The sequence below is a fragment of the Podarcis vaucheri genome, assembly GCF_965113315.1.
Source record: "Podarcis vaucheri genome assembly, chromosome: 13".
NCBI classification, from domain to species: Eukaryota; Metazoa; Chordata; class Lepidosauria; order Squamata; family Lacertidae; genus Podarcis; species Podarcis vaucheri.
Window position 1 is genome coordinate 25,905,530 of NC_138751.1, and position 15,398 is coordinate 25,920,927.

General features: G+C 41.3%; 2 protein-coding genes and 1 pseudogene across 3 annotated transcripts; all 3 read right to left on the reverse strand.

Moving 5' to 3' along the window:
* Positions 1-583: 583 nt before the first annotated feature.
* Positions 584-1,540, reverse strand: LOC309517246 (olfactory receptor 10A4-like; the record flags this gene model as incomplete). The annotated part of the gene is made up of 1 exon (XM_082196386.1): positions 584-1,540. The coding sequence occupies one exon, from the start codon at positions 1,538-1,540 to the stop codon at positions 584-586; it is 957 nt and encodes a 318-aa protein (XP_082052512.1).
* Positions 1,541-8,378: 6,838 nt separating this feature from the next.
* On the reverse strand, positions 8,379-9,335 carry LOC309517485 (olfactory receptor 10AG1-like; the record flags this gene model as incomplete). Its single annotated transcript, XM_082196716.1, has 1 exon — positions 8,379-9,335. The coding sequence occupies one exon, from the start codon at positions 9,333-9,335 to the stop codon at positions 8,379-8,381; it is 957 nt and encodes a 318-aa protein (XP_082052842.1).
* Positions 9,336-11,176: 1,841 nt separating this feature from the next.
* Positions 11,177-12,110, reverse strand: LOC309517486 (olfactory receptor 10A4-like; annotated as a pseudogene). Its single transcript has one exon. The product of its transcript is annotated as an olfactory receptor 10A4-like (transcript).
* Positions 12,111-15,398: the final 3,288 nt, after the last annotated feature.

A 15,398-nucleotide genomic window follows, 5' to 3' on the forward strand; every position in this document is an offset into this window, starting at 1 on the left:
ACCTGACAGAAAGTACCAACCTGTTTCAGAATCCCAAGTTATTGAAAGCTAAACTGTACCATGTCTGTGATTAGTTTAAGTAACTGAAGAAAATCAAAGCTGTACACTAAACAACTTATTGAAAACCTGAGACATCTGCTGAGTTCAGTGTGTGTATAGTTTGCTGTTTCTTTGAAGATTTTCAACTCCTGTATTATTTCTGTTTATTATTCTTGTTGTGAATTAAATCCTTTTTCTGTTTAAATTCCATACAGCAAGTCACCGAGTTTGAGTTTTTTTTAAAGAGGAAAAATACATTAAAAGTAGAAGTAAACTAATCATGCTTTAGAGGTTCCTGTACAGCAAACAGTATAAGAAATCTAATAATCAAAGAAGTTACAAATTTATGGTTAAACCAAAGAATCACTCCAAAATTATTGCTGAGGTACAGGCAATATAGATTGCTAGGTTGGAATCACGTTCATTTCTGCAATAACTCTGTTATGAGTTAGACCTTAACAATATACTTACAGACCCTTAATCACCAATGATATGTTCTGTGCTTATTGATTTTTCTTGTTGCCATACTCCATGGTTCATATTTTCAATTTGTTGGGTTCTGTACAGAAAACAACCGTGAAACTGTCTTCTTAAATGCTCCCTTCACTTCCTTATTTCTTAGGGTATATATTATGGGGTTCAAAAATGGACTGACAACTGTGTACATAAGAGAAATCATTTGGTCACTCCGCGGAGTGTAGCTGGACTTGGGTATTAAGTAGGTGAAGAGGGCTGTCCCAAAAAATAGTGTCACCACCATGAGGTGTGAGGAGCAAGTGGAGAAGGCTTTTCTCCTTCCCTTGGCAGAAGGAAGTTTGAGGATGGTTGAAATTATACGGATGTAGGAGAGGATGATCAGTAGGAAAGGACTCATGATGAAAATAGTAGACACTGCCATGACAAGAATCTCATTTTTGGAGGTGTCTGTGCATGCCATTTTCACCACTGGTAGGATATCGCAGAAGAAGTGCTGGATGTGTTTAGAACCACAGAAAGGTAAACTGAATATCCATGTTGTTTGAGCAATTTCTACTGAGATGCAAGTAATCCATGATGCAGCTGCAAGCTGTGCACATACCCGGCGGTTCATGATTACTGTGTAGTGCAATGGATGGCATATGGCAACATAGCGGTCATATGCCATAGCTGCCAAGAGGCAACATTCTGTCAGCCCCAGGATGGTGAAGGCATACATCTGGGCTGCACATCTTGCTAGGGAGATCCTTTTGTGCTCTGTTAACAAATGTACCAGCATCTGGGGCACCACACTAGTGGTGTAACACATTTCTAAGAATGATAGGTTTACCAAAAAGAAGTACATGGGAGTCTGAAGTGAAGGGTTGAGTTTTATGAGCAGAATAATGAGTGTGTTTCCCAGCAAGGTGATTATGTATGTCACCAGAAAAACAAAAAACAGCAAGATTTGCAGTTCAGCAAGATATGAAAACCCCTCCAGAATGAACTCATTCAGATTGGTCTGGTTCTCACCTAGTCTTTCCATAGACTGGATATCCTGTGTGGAAAAGGAAATGACAAATACAGATAATTAATTAAATGTGGTAATCATAGTAGAGGCACCTGGAGCATCCAAAAGACCCATCTACTAGATGATCCTAATCTCACCGTGGGAAAACAGAAGCCTACATGAAGCCCTCAAACAGGACAATAATGCAATAGCTCTCTCCCCAATGAGGATTGCTTTCTGTGACTATGAAAGTAAGATGGCTAGCAGTCATTAGGATAATCTTTCTGTGACTATGAAAGTAAGATGGCTAGCAGTCATTAGGATAATCTTACTGGAGGCAAAAAAGTTCCCAAATTTTCCCACATTCCTTCTCAGAGTTTGGAGTTCTAAATTAACTGGCTTTCTCCCTGGAAATAAAACCAATACATTCAAGAATCCTCCCATGGTTCCTTTCATATTTCTCAATCTTTCAATGAGCACTGTGTAAGACACAATTTAGTTGCATTTTCAGCTTCCTCATATATCCCTGCTCTCTCCAAGTGCATCCACATTGCTAGTGTACAGGTGTACATGTTGAGAAAAAAGGATGCAGTAAAGAAACTGTGTTATGTCCCCCACCCCCACCCCCACCCCCACCCCGTTTACCAAAAACAGTGGTCATGGTCAACAACCCACCAATGCTACTGATGACTTATACGAATTCCTAAACAAGCATAAAAGAGTAAACTTGATCCAGTTGTACATGCATTTGGATTAAGGTTATCACCAGTTGTGTTTTATCACTGTACAGAGCCGATTTATATCTCAGCAAAGCACAACAATTTTAAGAAAGCCATCACATGTTCAATACCATCACATTGTTATTATTGATGCTGCCAGAACTCATTCATGCAGATTATTTTTTAAGTCATAAAGTAATATATTTGCCCCTTGCATCAAAGCTTTTGAGGCTGGGATGGAGACGTTGTGGTTTTCCAACTGTTACTGGACTATTTTCCATGTCTGTCACAGACAATGGAACTCAGATTCCACTAAAACCTGGGGGTCACCCAAAGATATCCCACCCATGTTTTACAGCGTGCTTCAGTATAAGCTCATCTGATCTGTTTGGTGAAGCAGACTTCAAATTGCAACCTCCTATTAGCCATGAAATGGAAAGCAGTCAGGTACAATGGGTTGTACTCAACAATGCTCTTCCACTCACAGAAGAGACTCTACTTGTGCATTGGAACTTAGATTCTCCTGAAGCACCCACACACCCTCAAAACCTGCTCTAGGAGGTTCAGCGACCTTATGGAGCACACTAGGGGAAGGGGGGGATGTGATCAGAAAATGAAACTGAAGTCCCATTGCTTGAATGCTATGAGCACTGTAACTTTTCTTCACTGTGATCTATGGCTTTGTAGGTAGAGTAAGGTAAAACACTGAAAAACATACACTAGTTTGATTTGAATTGTTTATATTCCTTTATTTCTTCATTTCTTTCATGGCTTGAATTTTCTTGGTTGTAAAATAAAAATGAAGATAGATAGATGATAGTGATAGATAGATATAGATAGATAGATAGATGATAGATAGATAGATAGATAGATAGATAGAGATAGATGATAGATGATAGATAGATGATAGATGATAGATAGATAGATAGATAGATAGATAGATAGATAGATAGATAGATGATAGATAGATGATAGATAGATAGATAGATAGATAGATAGATAGATAGATAGATGATAGATAGATAGATATAGATAGACAGAGAGGGAGATAGATAGATATAGATAGACAGAGAGGGAGATAGATAGATATAGATAGATAGATATACATATGATAAACGATAGATGATAGATAGATAGATAGATAGATAGATAGATAGATGATAGATAGATGATAGATGAAAGATAGATAGATGATAGAATATCTCACAGTTGAGATTCTCCTGACAGTATCTAGCTATAAAAGTGTCTCTCTTCATTACAGACACACATACCAGAATTAAAACACAGTCAATCGTGATCAAAAGTTCTTTGATTTAGATGTAGCAATCATACCTTACTCCCATAAAATCTTACTTTGCAAAAGAAGTAACTGCTGTTTCGTGCGTCAGAGCGATGCACAATGATGCACCAAACAAAGATATTTTCATATATGTGATCTCATTCTTGATGCAACTCAATTTTGAAGGAATACATTTGGGAATTTTCTGCTAACTAATCCGTGGGGGTTAGAATGGCTAACAACAAAAAAAAAAAAAAAATGCATTTAATCTTGGGTGATGCAAGAAATTACAATTACTTCCAGAAACCTCACATTTTTATAGGGATTGAAAATACAGCTTATTAATGCAATCCAAATTTCACCCATCTAATTTCCTGTGGTTAAAAGGGGCTGGACTCAAAACCTCTTTCAGGTTTTTTCTACAACCAAGCAGTATATAAATTTTATGAAATAAATGAATGAATGGATGGATAAAAAAGACTAGGTAATCATGTTTGATTAGAATAACATGAATGGAGTGGGTCATGCAGTGCATTGTATGCATACTGTCAGGGAACTGCCATCAGTGTCCGAGGGAGGGAGCAAGCTCCAAAGGGATCCCATAGAGCGTCCCGGGAGTGGGAGAGGCAGCCCGTCTTCTGGGGAAGAGAATCAACGTAGCTCCAGTGGAGAAGGGGGGCAGATGGGGGAATCTGAGAGGCGGTCCCATGACTCCTTGCCGGGGACCAGCGGGGAGAGGAAGGGTCCTCCACTGCCTACGCCCTCCTTGCGCAGAAGGCTTCCGCGCAGGGAGAGTAGGAGGAGACTGGGCATCAAAGAACTTCTTTGCTGGAAGAAGTTTAAGAAATGCCCACTGACGGATTCTGCCAGCGATTGAGACAGTCACGGGCGAGTGGCTGCCCGGACAGGAAAGGTTCACTCAGGCAACCCAGCCAGAGGTTGGGACAAGCTTACGCACGAGCAACCCCTAGAACCATTACACATACCAATAGCTGCATCCAGAACACTATACAAGGACTTGAGTTATAGACAGTCTTTCATCAGTCTAGATCAGTGTTTTTCAACCACTGTTCCGTGGCACACTAGTGTGCCGCGAGATGTTGCCTGGTGTGCCGTGGGAAAAATTGAAAAATTCGAAAGATTTTTTTTAAAAAATAATGTCACATTTTCGCCCACTAGGCAGGCGCCGGACTGTGTCCACCCTATTTTCCATCCATCCTGGGTGAGGATCAGATCGGATGGGATCAGATGAGAGCGGACAGGCGGTCTGCTCTCATCCGATTCCCCATAGAGAGCAGCGGGGCTCTGACATCTCCCTCCGCGACGTTTTTGTTTGCCATTAAAGAAAAAAATATTAAACCATGCTTGAATGTTGGAACTGGTTACTAAAATTTTTGAATCCACCACTGATGTTAAGTGTTTGTGTTTATTTGATTTGTGTTTATTTGATTCCTATTCAAGAGAATTACTTTATATATAGTCAATATAGGCACAGAGTTAATTTTTTTAACATTTTCTAATGGTGGTGTGCCTCATGATTTTTTTCATGAAACAAGTGTGCCTTTGCCCAAAAAGGGTTGAAAAACACTGGTCTAGATAATAATCTAAGGCAAATGAAGACCAGCTTTGAAGGGAGTGGAAGTTGCGGTTCAGCATGGCTGTAGTTATTCGGGGTGGACTCCCGGCTCCAGCCTGGCTGTGGGAGGAGCACTGGCTACTGGAGCTCACCCACAGTTGTAGCCACAAAATGACACTTGCTGAAACAAAGACAGTTTTCAGTGCCAAAAGCTCATCACTGAAGGAGGGTGTTGGTGGCTGCAGTGGCAGTAGGGCCCTGGGTGGTACCTAACGTTTGTGTGGGATATACTCCCCACAGGGGAGAATTTTAGTAAAATCTAAAACGTGGTCATACACACACTTTGTGTGTGTCAGAACTAGGTCTGTGAGTAAATGGATACATAAGATTTATTGAGAAAAGATGTCAACTGGATGACAGCAATAAACCAGAAAAACCATTGTTACTGAGTGTGCTTCACACTCAGCTGTTGAATAATCATGTAAGACACATGTAAAAAGCAGGTTCCTGTACAATAAACAGATTTATAGTTAAAAGCAAGAATCCCTCTCAAATGATCACTGATATACAGACAGTCCAGGTTGCATTGGGTTTGGATCTGGTTGGCTTCCTGCAATAATGCAGCCACGAGGAGCATTTGAATCAAATATTTACATCCCCTTAATCAGCAATTACGTCTTTTGTGTTTACTTTTCATCTTTTTTCAATGCTGCATTCTTCAGATATTCAGCTAGTTGGGTTTTGTGGGTTTTGTTTTATTATATGCTTTCTGCACTTCTTTATTTCTTAGGGTATATATAATGGGATTTAAAACTGGAGTGACAACTGTGTACATAAGAGCACTCATTTGGTCACTCCGTGAAGTATATTTGGACTTGGGCATTAAGTAGGTGAAGAGGCCTGACCCAACGAATAATGTCACCACCGTGAGGTGTGAGGAGCAAGTGAAGAAGGTGTTCCGCCTTTGCTCAGCAGAAGGAAGCTTAAGGATGGTTGAAATTATACAGACGTAGGAGAAGATAATCAGTAGGAATGGACTAATGATGAAAGAAATCGTCACTGCCATGATTGCAATCTCATTTTATAGGTATATGTGCATGCCATTTTCACCACTAGTAGGATATCACAAAAGAAGTGCTTGATGTGTTGAGAGCCACAGAAGGATAAGCTGAAGATCCATGCTGTCTGAGCAATTTGTACCCAGAAGGAAATAATCCATGCTGTGACTGCCAACTGTGTACATACTTGGTGATTCATGATTAGTGTGTAATGCAATGAATGACATATTGAAACATATTGATCATATGCCATGGCTGCCTGGAGGCAGCATTCTGTCATCCCCAGGAAGTTAAAGGCATGCATCTGAGCTGCACATCTAACTTTTGAAATGCTTTTATGCTCTGTTTACAGATGTGCCAACATCTGGGGCACCACAATAGTGGTGTAACCAATTTCTAACCAAGAATGGTTTACCAGAAAGAAGTACATGGGAGTTTGAAGGGAATGGTTGAGTTTCACAATCAGAATTATAAGCATGTTCAGAACTCTGTTGCCAAATATTCTGTTGGTTTGATCATGTGCAGAGAAAATTTTTATAACTGATTCTCAAATGCCCCATTCACTTATTCTTTTTCTTAGGGTATATGTGATGGGGTTTAAAGCAGGAATCACTACAGTGTTCATAAAATAAATAATATTGTCGTTCACCAGAGTGTAGCCGGATTGGGGCCTAATGAAGGCAAATAAGGCTTTCCCATAGAATAATTTCACTACCATGAAGTGTGAGGATCAGAATGAAATAAGGGTAGCCTAGATCATATGGATGTAGGAGACAATAATAAGCAAGAATGGACAGCAACTTCATATTTGGAGGTGTCTATACATACCATTTTTACTAGTGGAGGGATATCACAGAATAAGTGCGGCCCAAAATTAGTTCCTGGCATTGGGTTGGTCAACAGTAGTACCTCTTGAGTTGTGTGAAAACCACTCTGAAGGAGTATTTACAGAAAGAGAAGGCAGTCTCTGAGCTGGAGATAGATTGAAAGATAAAGGTTATTGACTTTAAAGTATACAGAAACATAAGAACTGGGAAGCTGAATTCTAGTATTGGAGTAGTGGAGTTGTGAGGGAATGCTCTACTTAAACCTCATTCAAGTAGGAAGAGGATGTGTCTTCTAGTGAGAGAAGAATAATCCCATAATAGTTGAAGGGGAATGAGTGCTGATTCCCTGGTCTGATATTCTACGTCAACTAGTTAAAAGGTAAAGGACCCCTGGATAGTTAAGTCCAGTCAAAGGTGACTATGGGCTGCACACACATCTCACATTTAAAGCCAAGGGTGTCCTCGTTTATCCACAGACAGCTTTCTAGGTCATGTGGCCAGCATGACTAAACCGCTTCTGCTGCAACGGGACGCTGTCACGAGTGCCAGAGCACCTGGACACACCATTTACCTTCCTGCTGCAGCGGTACAAATTTAACTACTTGCACTGGTATGCTCTCACACTGCTATGTTAGCAGAAGCTGGGAAAGAGCAATGGGAGCTCACCCTGTTATGCAGGTTTAAACCTCAGACTTTCCGATTGACAAGCTCAGGAAGCTCCGTGATTTAGACCACAGCACCACCCATGTGCCTAGCCACTAAGACCTCTAGAGATTTCTAAAGATTGGGAAGGATAACTGGCAGATTATCCTTCCCAACTCTTTCAGAACTCACCTGACAGAAAGTACCAACCTGTTTCAGAATCCCCAGTTATTGAAACCTAAACTGTACAATGTCTGTGATAAGTTTAAGTAACTGAAGAAAATCAAAGCTGTACACTAACCAACTTATTGAAAAACCTGTGACATCTGATGAGCTCAGTGTGTGTATAGTTTGCTGTTTCTTTGAAGACTTCCAACTCCTGTATTATTTCTGTTTATTATTCTTGTTGTGAATTAAATCCTTTTCCTGTTCAAATTCCACACTGTAAGTCTCTAAGTATGAGGTTTTTTTAAATAGGAAAAATACAGTATACAAGTAGAGTAAACTAACCATGCTGTAGAGGTTCCTGTATAGCAAACCATATAAGAAATCTAATCATCAAAGAAGGTACAGATTTATGGTTAAACCAAAGAATCACTCCAAAAGTATTGCTGAGGTACAGGCAATATAGGTTGCTAGGTTGGAATCAGGTTCATTTCTGTAATAACTGTTATAAATTAGACCTTAACAATATACTTACAGCCATTTAATCAAAAATGATATGTCCTGTTTTTATTTATTTTTCTTGTTGCCATACTCCATGCTTCAGATTTTCAACTTGTTGGGTTCTGTACAGAGAACAACCGTGAAACTGTCTTCTTAAATGCTCCCTTCACTTCTTTATTTCTTAGGGTATATATTATGGGGTTCAAAAATGGACTGACAACTGTGTACATAAGAGAAATTATTTGGTCACTCTGCGGAGTGTAGCTGGACTTCGGCATTAAGTAGGTGAAGAGGCCTGACCCATAGAATAATGTTACCACCATGAGGTGTGAGGAGCAAGTGGAGAAGGCTTTTCTCCTTCCCTTAGCAGAAGGAAGTTTGAGGATGGTTGAAATTATACGGATGTAGGAGAGGATGATCAGTAGGAAAGGACTCATGATGAAAATAATAGACACTGCCATGACAAGAATCTCATTTTTGTAGGTATCTGTGCATGCCGTTTTCATCACTGGTAGGATATCACAAAAGAAGTGCTGGATGTGTTTAGAACCACAGAAGGGTAAGCTGAAGATCCATGCTGTTTGAGCAACTTGTACCAATAAGCAAATAATCCACGCTGCGGCTGCCAACTGTGTACAGACTTGGTAATTCATGATTTCTGTGTAGTGCAATGGGTAGCATATGGCAACATAGCGGTCATATGCCATAGCTGCCAAGAGGCAACATTCTGTCAGCCCCAGCATGGCGAAGGCATACATCTGGGCTGCACATCTTGCTAGGGATATGCTTTTATGCTCTGTTAACAGATGTACCAGCATCTGGGGCACCACACTTGTGGTGTAACACATTTCTAAGAATGATAGGTTCACTAAGAAGAAGTACATGGGAGTCTGAAGAGAAGGGTTGAGTTTTATGAGCAGAATAATGAGCATGTTTCCCAGCAAGGTGATTATGTATGTCACCAGAAAAACAAAAAACAGCAAGATTTGCAGTTCAGCAAGATATGAAAACCCCTCCAGAATGAACTCATTCAGATTGGTCTCGTTCTCACCTAGTTGTTCCATAGAATGCTTAACCTGTATGGAAAAGGAAAAGATATATACAAATCATGTATTAAATCAGGTAATTATAGTAGAGCTAGTTGGAGCATACAAAAGGCCCATCTAGTGCATAATCCTAATTTCACTGTGGCAAAACACAAGCCTACGGGAAGCCTTCAAACAGGACAATAATGCAATAGCTCTCTTCCCAATAGGATTACTGTCTGTGATAATGGAAGTAAGATAAAGGAGGGAAGGGGGGCATGTGATCATAAAATGAAACTGAAGTCCCATTGCCTGAATGCTATGAGCACTGTATCTTTCCTTCACTGTGATCTGTGGCTTTGTAGGTAGAGTAAGGTAAAACACTGAAAAACACACACTAGATGATAGAGAGAGAGAGAGAGAGAGAGAGAGAGAGATGATAGAATATCTCACAGTTGAGATTCTCCTAACAGTATCTAGCTATAAAAGCATTACAGACAAACATACCAGAATTAAAACACAGTCAGTTGTGATCAAAAGTTCTTTGACTTAGATGTAACAATCATACCTTACTCCCATAAAATCTTACTTTGTAAAAGAAGTAACAGCTGTTTCGTGCTTCAGAGCAGTGCACAATGATGCACCAAACAGAGATATTTTCATATATGTGATCTCATTCTTCATGCAACTGAATTTCGAAGGAATACCTTTGGGAATTTTCTGCTAACTAATCCATCGGAGTAAGAATGGCTAAAAATATATATATATGCATTTAATCCTTGGGTGAAGCAAGAAATTACAATTGCTTCCAGAAACCTCACATTTTTATAGGGATTGAAAATACAGCTTATTAATGCAATCCAAATTTCACCCATCTAATTTCCTGTGGTTAAAAGGGGCTGGATTCAAAACCTCTTTCAGGTTTTTTCTGCAACCAAGCAGTATATAAATTTTATGAAATAAATGAATGGATGGATAAAAAAGACTAGGTAGTCATGTTTGATTAGAATAACATGAATGGAGTGGGTCGTGCAGTGCATTGTATGCATACCAACAAGTGCATCCAGTACACTATACAAGGATTTGAGTTATAGACAGTGTTTCATCAGTCTAGATAATTATCTAAGGCAAATGAAGACCAACTTCGAAGAGAGTGGAAGTTGTGGTTCAGCATGGCTGTAGTTATTCGGGTTGTCCTCCCGGCTCCAGCCTGGCCGTGGGAGGAGCACTGGCTGCTGTGGGGCGCACTGGCTGCTGGAGCTGACCCACAGCTGTAGCCACAAAATGACACCTGCTGAAGCAAAGACAGTCTTCAGTGCCAAAAGCTCATCACTGAAGGAGGGTGTTCGGGGCTGCAGTGGCAGTAGGGCCTTGGGTGGCACCTAATGTGTGGGGGGGTGAGATACTCTCCACCGCTTTCCCCACAGGGGAATATTTTAGTAAAAATCTAAAACATGGTCATACACTTTGTGTGTGTCAGAATTAGGTCTTTGAGTAAATGAATGCATAAGATTTATTGAGAAAAGGTGTCAACTGGATGACAGCAATAAACCGAAAAACCATTGTTACTGAGCGTGCTTCACACTCAGCTGTTGAATAATCATGTAAGACACATGTAAAGAGCAGGTTCCTGTACAACAAACAGTCTACAAAAAGAAATAATCAAAGCACATGTGGATTTATAGTTAAAAGCAAGAATCCCTCCCAAATGATCACTGATATACAGACAGTCAAGGTTGCATTGGGTTGGGATCTGGTTGGCTTCCTACAATAATGCAGCCACAAGCCGTATTTGAATTATATATTTACATCCCCTTAATAAGTAGAAACGTCTTTGGTGTTTACTTTTTTCTTCTTTATGTACTCCATTCTTCAGACATTCAGCTAGTTGGGTTTTGTGGAGAGAAGACCCTTGCAATTGTTTTCTTATAAGCTTTCTGCACTTCTTTATTTCTTAGGGTATATATAATGGGATTTAAAACTGGAGTGACAACTGTGTACATAAGAGCACTCATTTGGTCACTCCTTGAAGTATATTTGGACTTGGGCATTAAGTAGGTGAAGAGGCCTGACCCAAAGAATAATGTCACCACCGTGAGGTGTGAGGAGCAAGTGGAGAAGGTTTTCCGCCTTTGCTCAGCAGAAGGAAGCTTAAGGATGATTGAAATTATATGGACGTAGGAGAGGATAATTAGTAGGAATGGACTCATGATAAAATTGATGGTCACTGCCATGACTCCAATCTCATTTTTGTAGGTATCTGTGCATGCCGTTTTCACCACTGGTAGAATATCACAAAAGAAATGCTGGATGTGTTGAGAGCCACAGAAGGGTAAACTTGTACCAAGAAGCAAATAATCCACGCTGCGGCTGCCAACTTTGTACAGACTTGGTGATTCATGATTACTGTGTAGTGCAATGGGTGGCATATGGCAACATAGCGGTCATATGCCATAGCTGCCAGGAGGCAACATTCTGTCAGCCCCAGGATGGTAAAGGCATACATCTGGGCTGCACATCTAGCTTTGGAAATGCTTTTATGCTTTGTTAACAGATGTGCCAACATCTGGGGCACCACACTAGTGGTGTAACCTATTTCTAAGAAAGATAGGTTTACCAAAAAGAAGTACATGGGAGTTTGAAGGCCATGGTTGAGTTTCACAACCAGAATTATGAGCATGTTCCCAACTAAGGCAGTAATGTACATCACCAGAAAAAAAACAAAAACAGCAAGATTTGCCATTCAGCAAGGTATGAAAACCCTACCAGGATGAACTCATTTAGACTGGTCTGGTTCTCAGCTAGCTCTTCCATAGAATGGATATCCTGTATGGAAGAGGAAAAGGCAGATATAGATTATTAATTAAATCAGATTATTACACTCTTGATACTGGTCTGGCTTGCATGTCACACCAGGCAAAAACATAATTTAGGATAAAGGAATTCTACAAATCCATAGTTAGTCTGGAGAAACTTAGGGCATTAGAGTGGATTCAAATCTCATGGCATGGTATGGCAGCAAAGTGATCAGAGAAGAACAAAGTAGATTAAATTTTCTTCCTGGAAGCCCCCATTCTCATATGTTGATGCTAAATTATGGTTTGCTCAGCCTGGCATGCAGACCAACCATTATCTTTCCCACTCACTCATTTAACGTGTTCTCACTAACAGAGAGCACGTGTTGCGGTTGGGGAGCAGGCCACCATCATGATTAGGCAAATTTGGAGAACCCAAGCTGGTAGGGGGTTAAATTGGGTTGCTGGGGATTTTTAGGTGTTGCTATTTTGGAGGAGGAGTCAGAGTCTATAAATTGAGGAGTAGGACTAGGGGGACGTCCTCTTGGCCGTTTTGCATCGGATCAAGTGTGGGGAAGTTATTTGTCCTGTCTTCAAGCTTTTTATGATGGAGGACCTCTGTAGCCACCCCCAACGACACGATCTCAAGATGGAAGGGGAGGGAACAACTGCAGTCGCCTGCAATTCCTGCGCAATGTTTGCCATCTTGCCAAAGGTTGCAGGCAGCTTTACCTGCAGCAATTGCATGTTGATTGCCCTTTTAAAAGACGAAGTCCAGCAACTGGAGGAACGTGTAGCTACGCTCCAAAGAATTAGAGAGCTGGAGCTCTTCTTGGAAGCAACAGAGCACACTGTCCCCACCAAGGAGGAGACAGGGGACTCCCCTGAGAAGGAGGCTAGTTCACCAACACAGGAGCCAGATATATGGAGAAACGTGACTCAAAGAAGTAGGAGGCCCAGGGTTCACTCTGATTGTTTAGAAATACACAATCGCTTTGAGGTCCTCTCCCCTAGCATGGAAGACGGAGAGCATACTCCATTTGAGGATCTCTCCCTCATTACAGTCGATCAGGTATATGAAGACGAGCAGCAAAGTCAGTCCTCAGGGAATGTGCAGGCGACTTTGGAACGGACAGCTCACGGAAGAACCCCGACCAAACCCAAGAGGAGGCGTGTAGTGGTGATAGGGGATTCCCTACTGAGGGGAACAGAAGCAGTGATCTGTGGGCCTGACAAGATGTCTCGGGAAGTGTGCTGTCTCCCCGGGGCTAAGATCCAAGATGTAACTGAACGACTGCAAGGAATCATAAAACCCACTGACAATTACCCCTTCCTCTTGGTTCATGTGGGAACCAATGACACTGCAAGCAATAGCCTCCAGAAGATCAAAAGAGACTACGAGGCTCTCGGCAGGAAATTGAAGCAACTAAATGCACAAATTGTCATCTCGTCTGTCCTCCCAGTTGAACGACGTGGCCCAGGGAGAGAGGGGAAAATAGTGGAAGTGAACAGCTGGCTTCGCAAATGGTGTAAACAGGAACGGTTTGGATTCTTAGATCACGGACTGCAGTTTCTTGAAGATGGACTTCTGGCAAGTGATGGGCTGCACCTCACAACGGTTGGGAGAAATGTTTTTGCCAAAAATCTCAGAAACCTCATCAGGAGGGCTTTAAACTGACTAATGTGGAGGAGGGAGACAGTGCTCCTGAAGGTAGGAGTTTATCAATTAATGAAGATGATCATCCAGATGTCATAGACCAAATGGAGCAAACAGCACGCGGACCTAGTGGTGGGAGGAAAAAATCCTTAAATAAGAGACACGGGGGGATGATTAATGGACTTCAATGTCTGTACACTAATGCGCAAAGCATGGGAAATAAACAAGATGAGCTTGAGCTCTTGGTACAGCAAACTAAATATGACATAATAGGCATCACTGAAACCTGGTGGGATAAGTCCCACGATTGGAATGTAATAATGGGGGGATACAATCTATTTCAGAGAAACAGACCAGACAAGAAAGGAGGAGGAGTGGCGTTATATGTCAGGGATGTGTATACCTGTGAAGAGATCCAAGATTTAGAACCTCAAAGCCAAAGTGAGAGCATTTGGGTCAAAATTAAGGGAGAGAAGAATAACAGAGACCTCATTGTGGGAGTTTACTATAGATCCCCAAGCCAAACGGAGGACATAGATGATGCCTTCCTGGAACAGATGGCCAAGCATGCAAAAGGAAGGGAGATAGTAGTAATGGGGGACTTCAATTACCCGGATATTTGTTGGACGTCAAACTCAGCCAAGAGCATAAGGTCAAACAGATTCCTCACTGGCCTTGCAGACAACTTCATTGTCCAGAAAGTGGGAGAAGCAACAAGAGGAACAGCCATTTTAGATCTGGTCCTAACCAATGTTGATGATCTGGTTAGTGGGGTAGAAGTGGAAGGATCATTAGGCGCGAGTGATCATGCTCTTCTGAAGTTTACTATACAGCGGAAAGGAGCAACCAAGCATACTAGGACTCAATTTCTTGACTTTGAGAAAGCCAACTTCATAAAACTTAGGGAAGTGCTGTGTGAGATCCCATGGACAGCAATACTAAAAGGAAAGGGAGTTCATGATGGCTGGGAGTTTGTTAAGAGGGAGATAGTAAAAGCACAACGTCAGGCAATACCAATGAGACGGAAACATGGAAGGTGCCTAAAGAAGCCAGGGTGGCTATCTAAAGAACTTTTAACTGAATTAAGATTAAAAAAGGATGTGTACAAAAAATGGAAAGGGGGGGAAACCACCAAAGAGGAATTCAAACAAATAGCCAGCACGTGTAGACACAAAGTCAGAAAAGCTAAAGCACAGAATGAACTCAGGCTTGCTAGAGAGGTTAAAAGCAACAAAAAAGGCTTTTATGGGTATGTTCGTAGCAAAAGGAAGAACAAAGAAACAGTGGGGTCACTCAGAGGAGAAGATGGTGAAATGCAAACAGGGGACACAGAAAGGGCTGAACTCCTCAATGCCTTCTTTGCCTCAGTCTTCTCCGATAAAGAAAACAATGCCCGACCTGAAGAATTTGGAGCAAATGATTCAGCAAAGGAAACACAGCCCAGAATAACTAAGGAGATAGTACAAGAATATTTGGCTAGTTTAGATGTATTCAAGTCTCCAGGGCCAGATGAACTGCATCCAAGAGTATTAAAAGAACTGGCAGATGTGATCTCAGAACCACTGGCAGTCATCTTTGAGAATTCCTGGAGAACAGGCGAAGTCCCGGCAGACTGGAGGAGGGCAAATGTTGTCCCTATTTTCAAAAAGG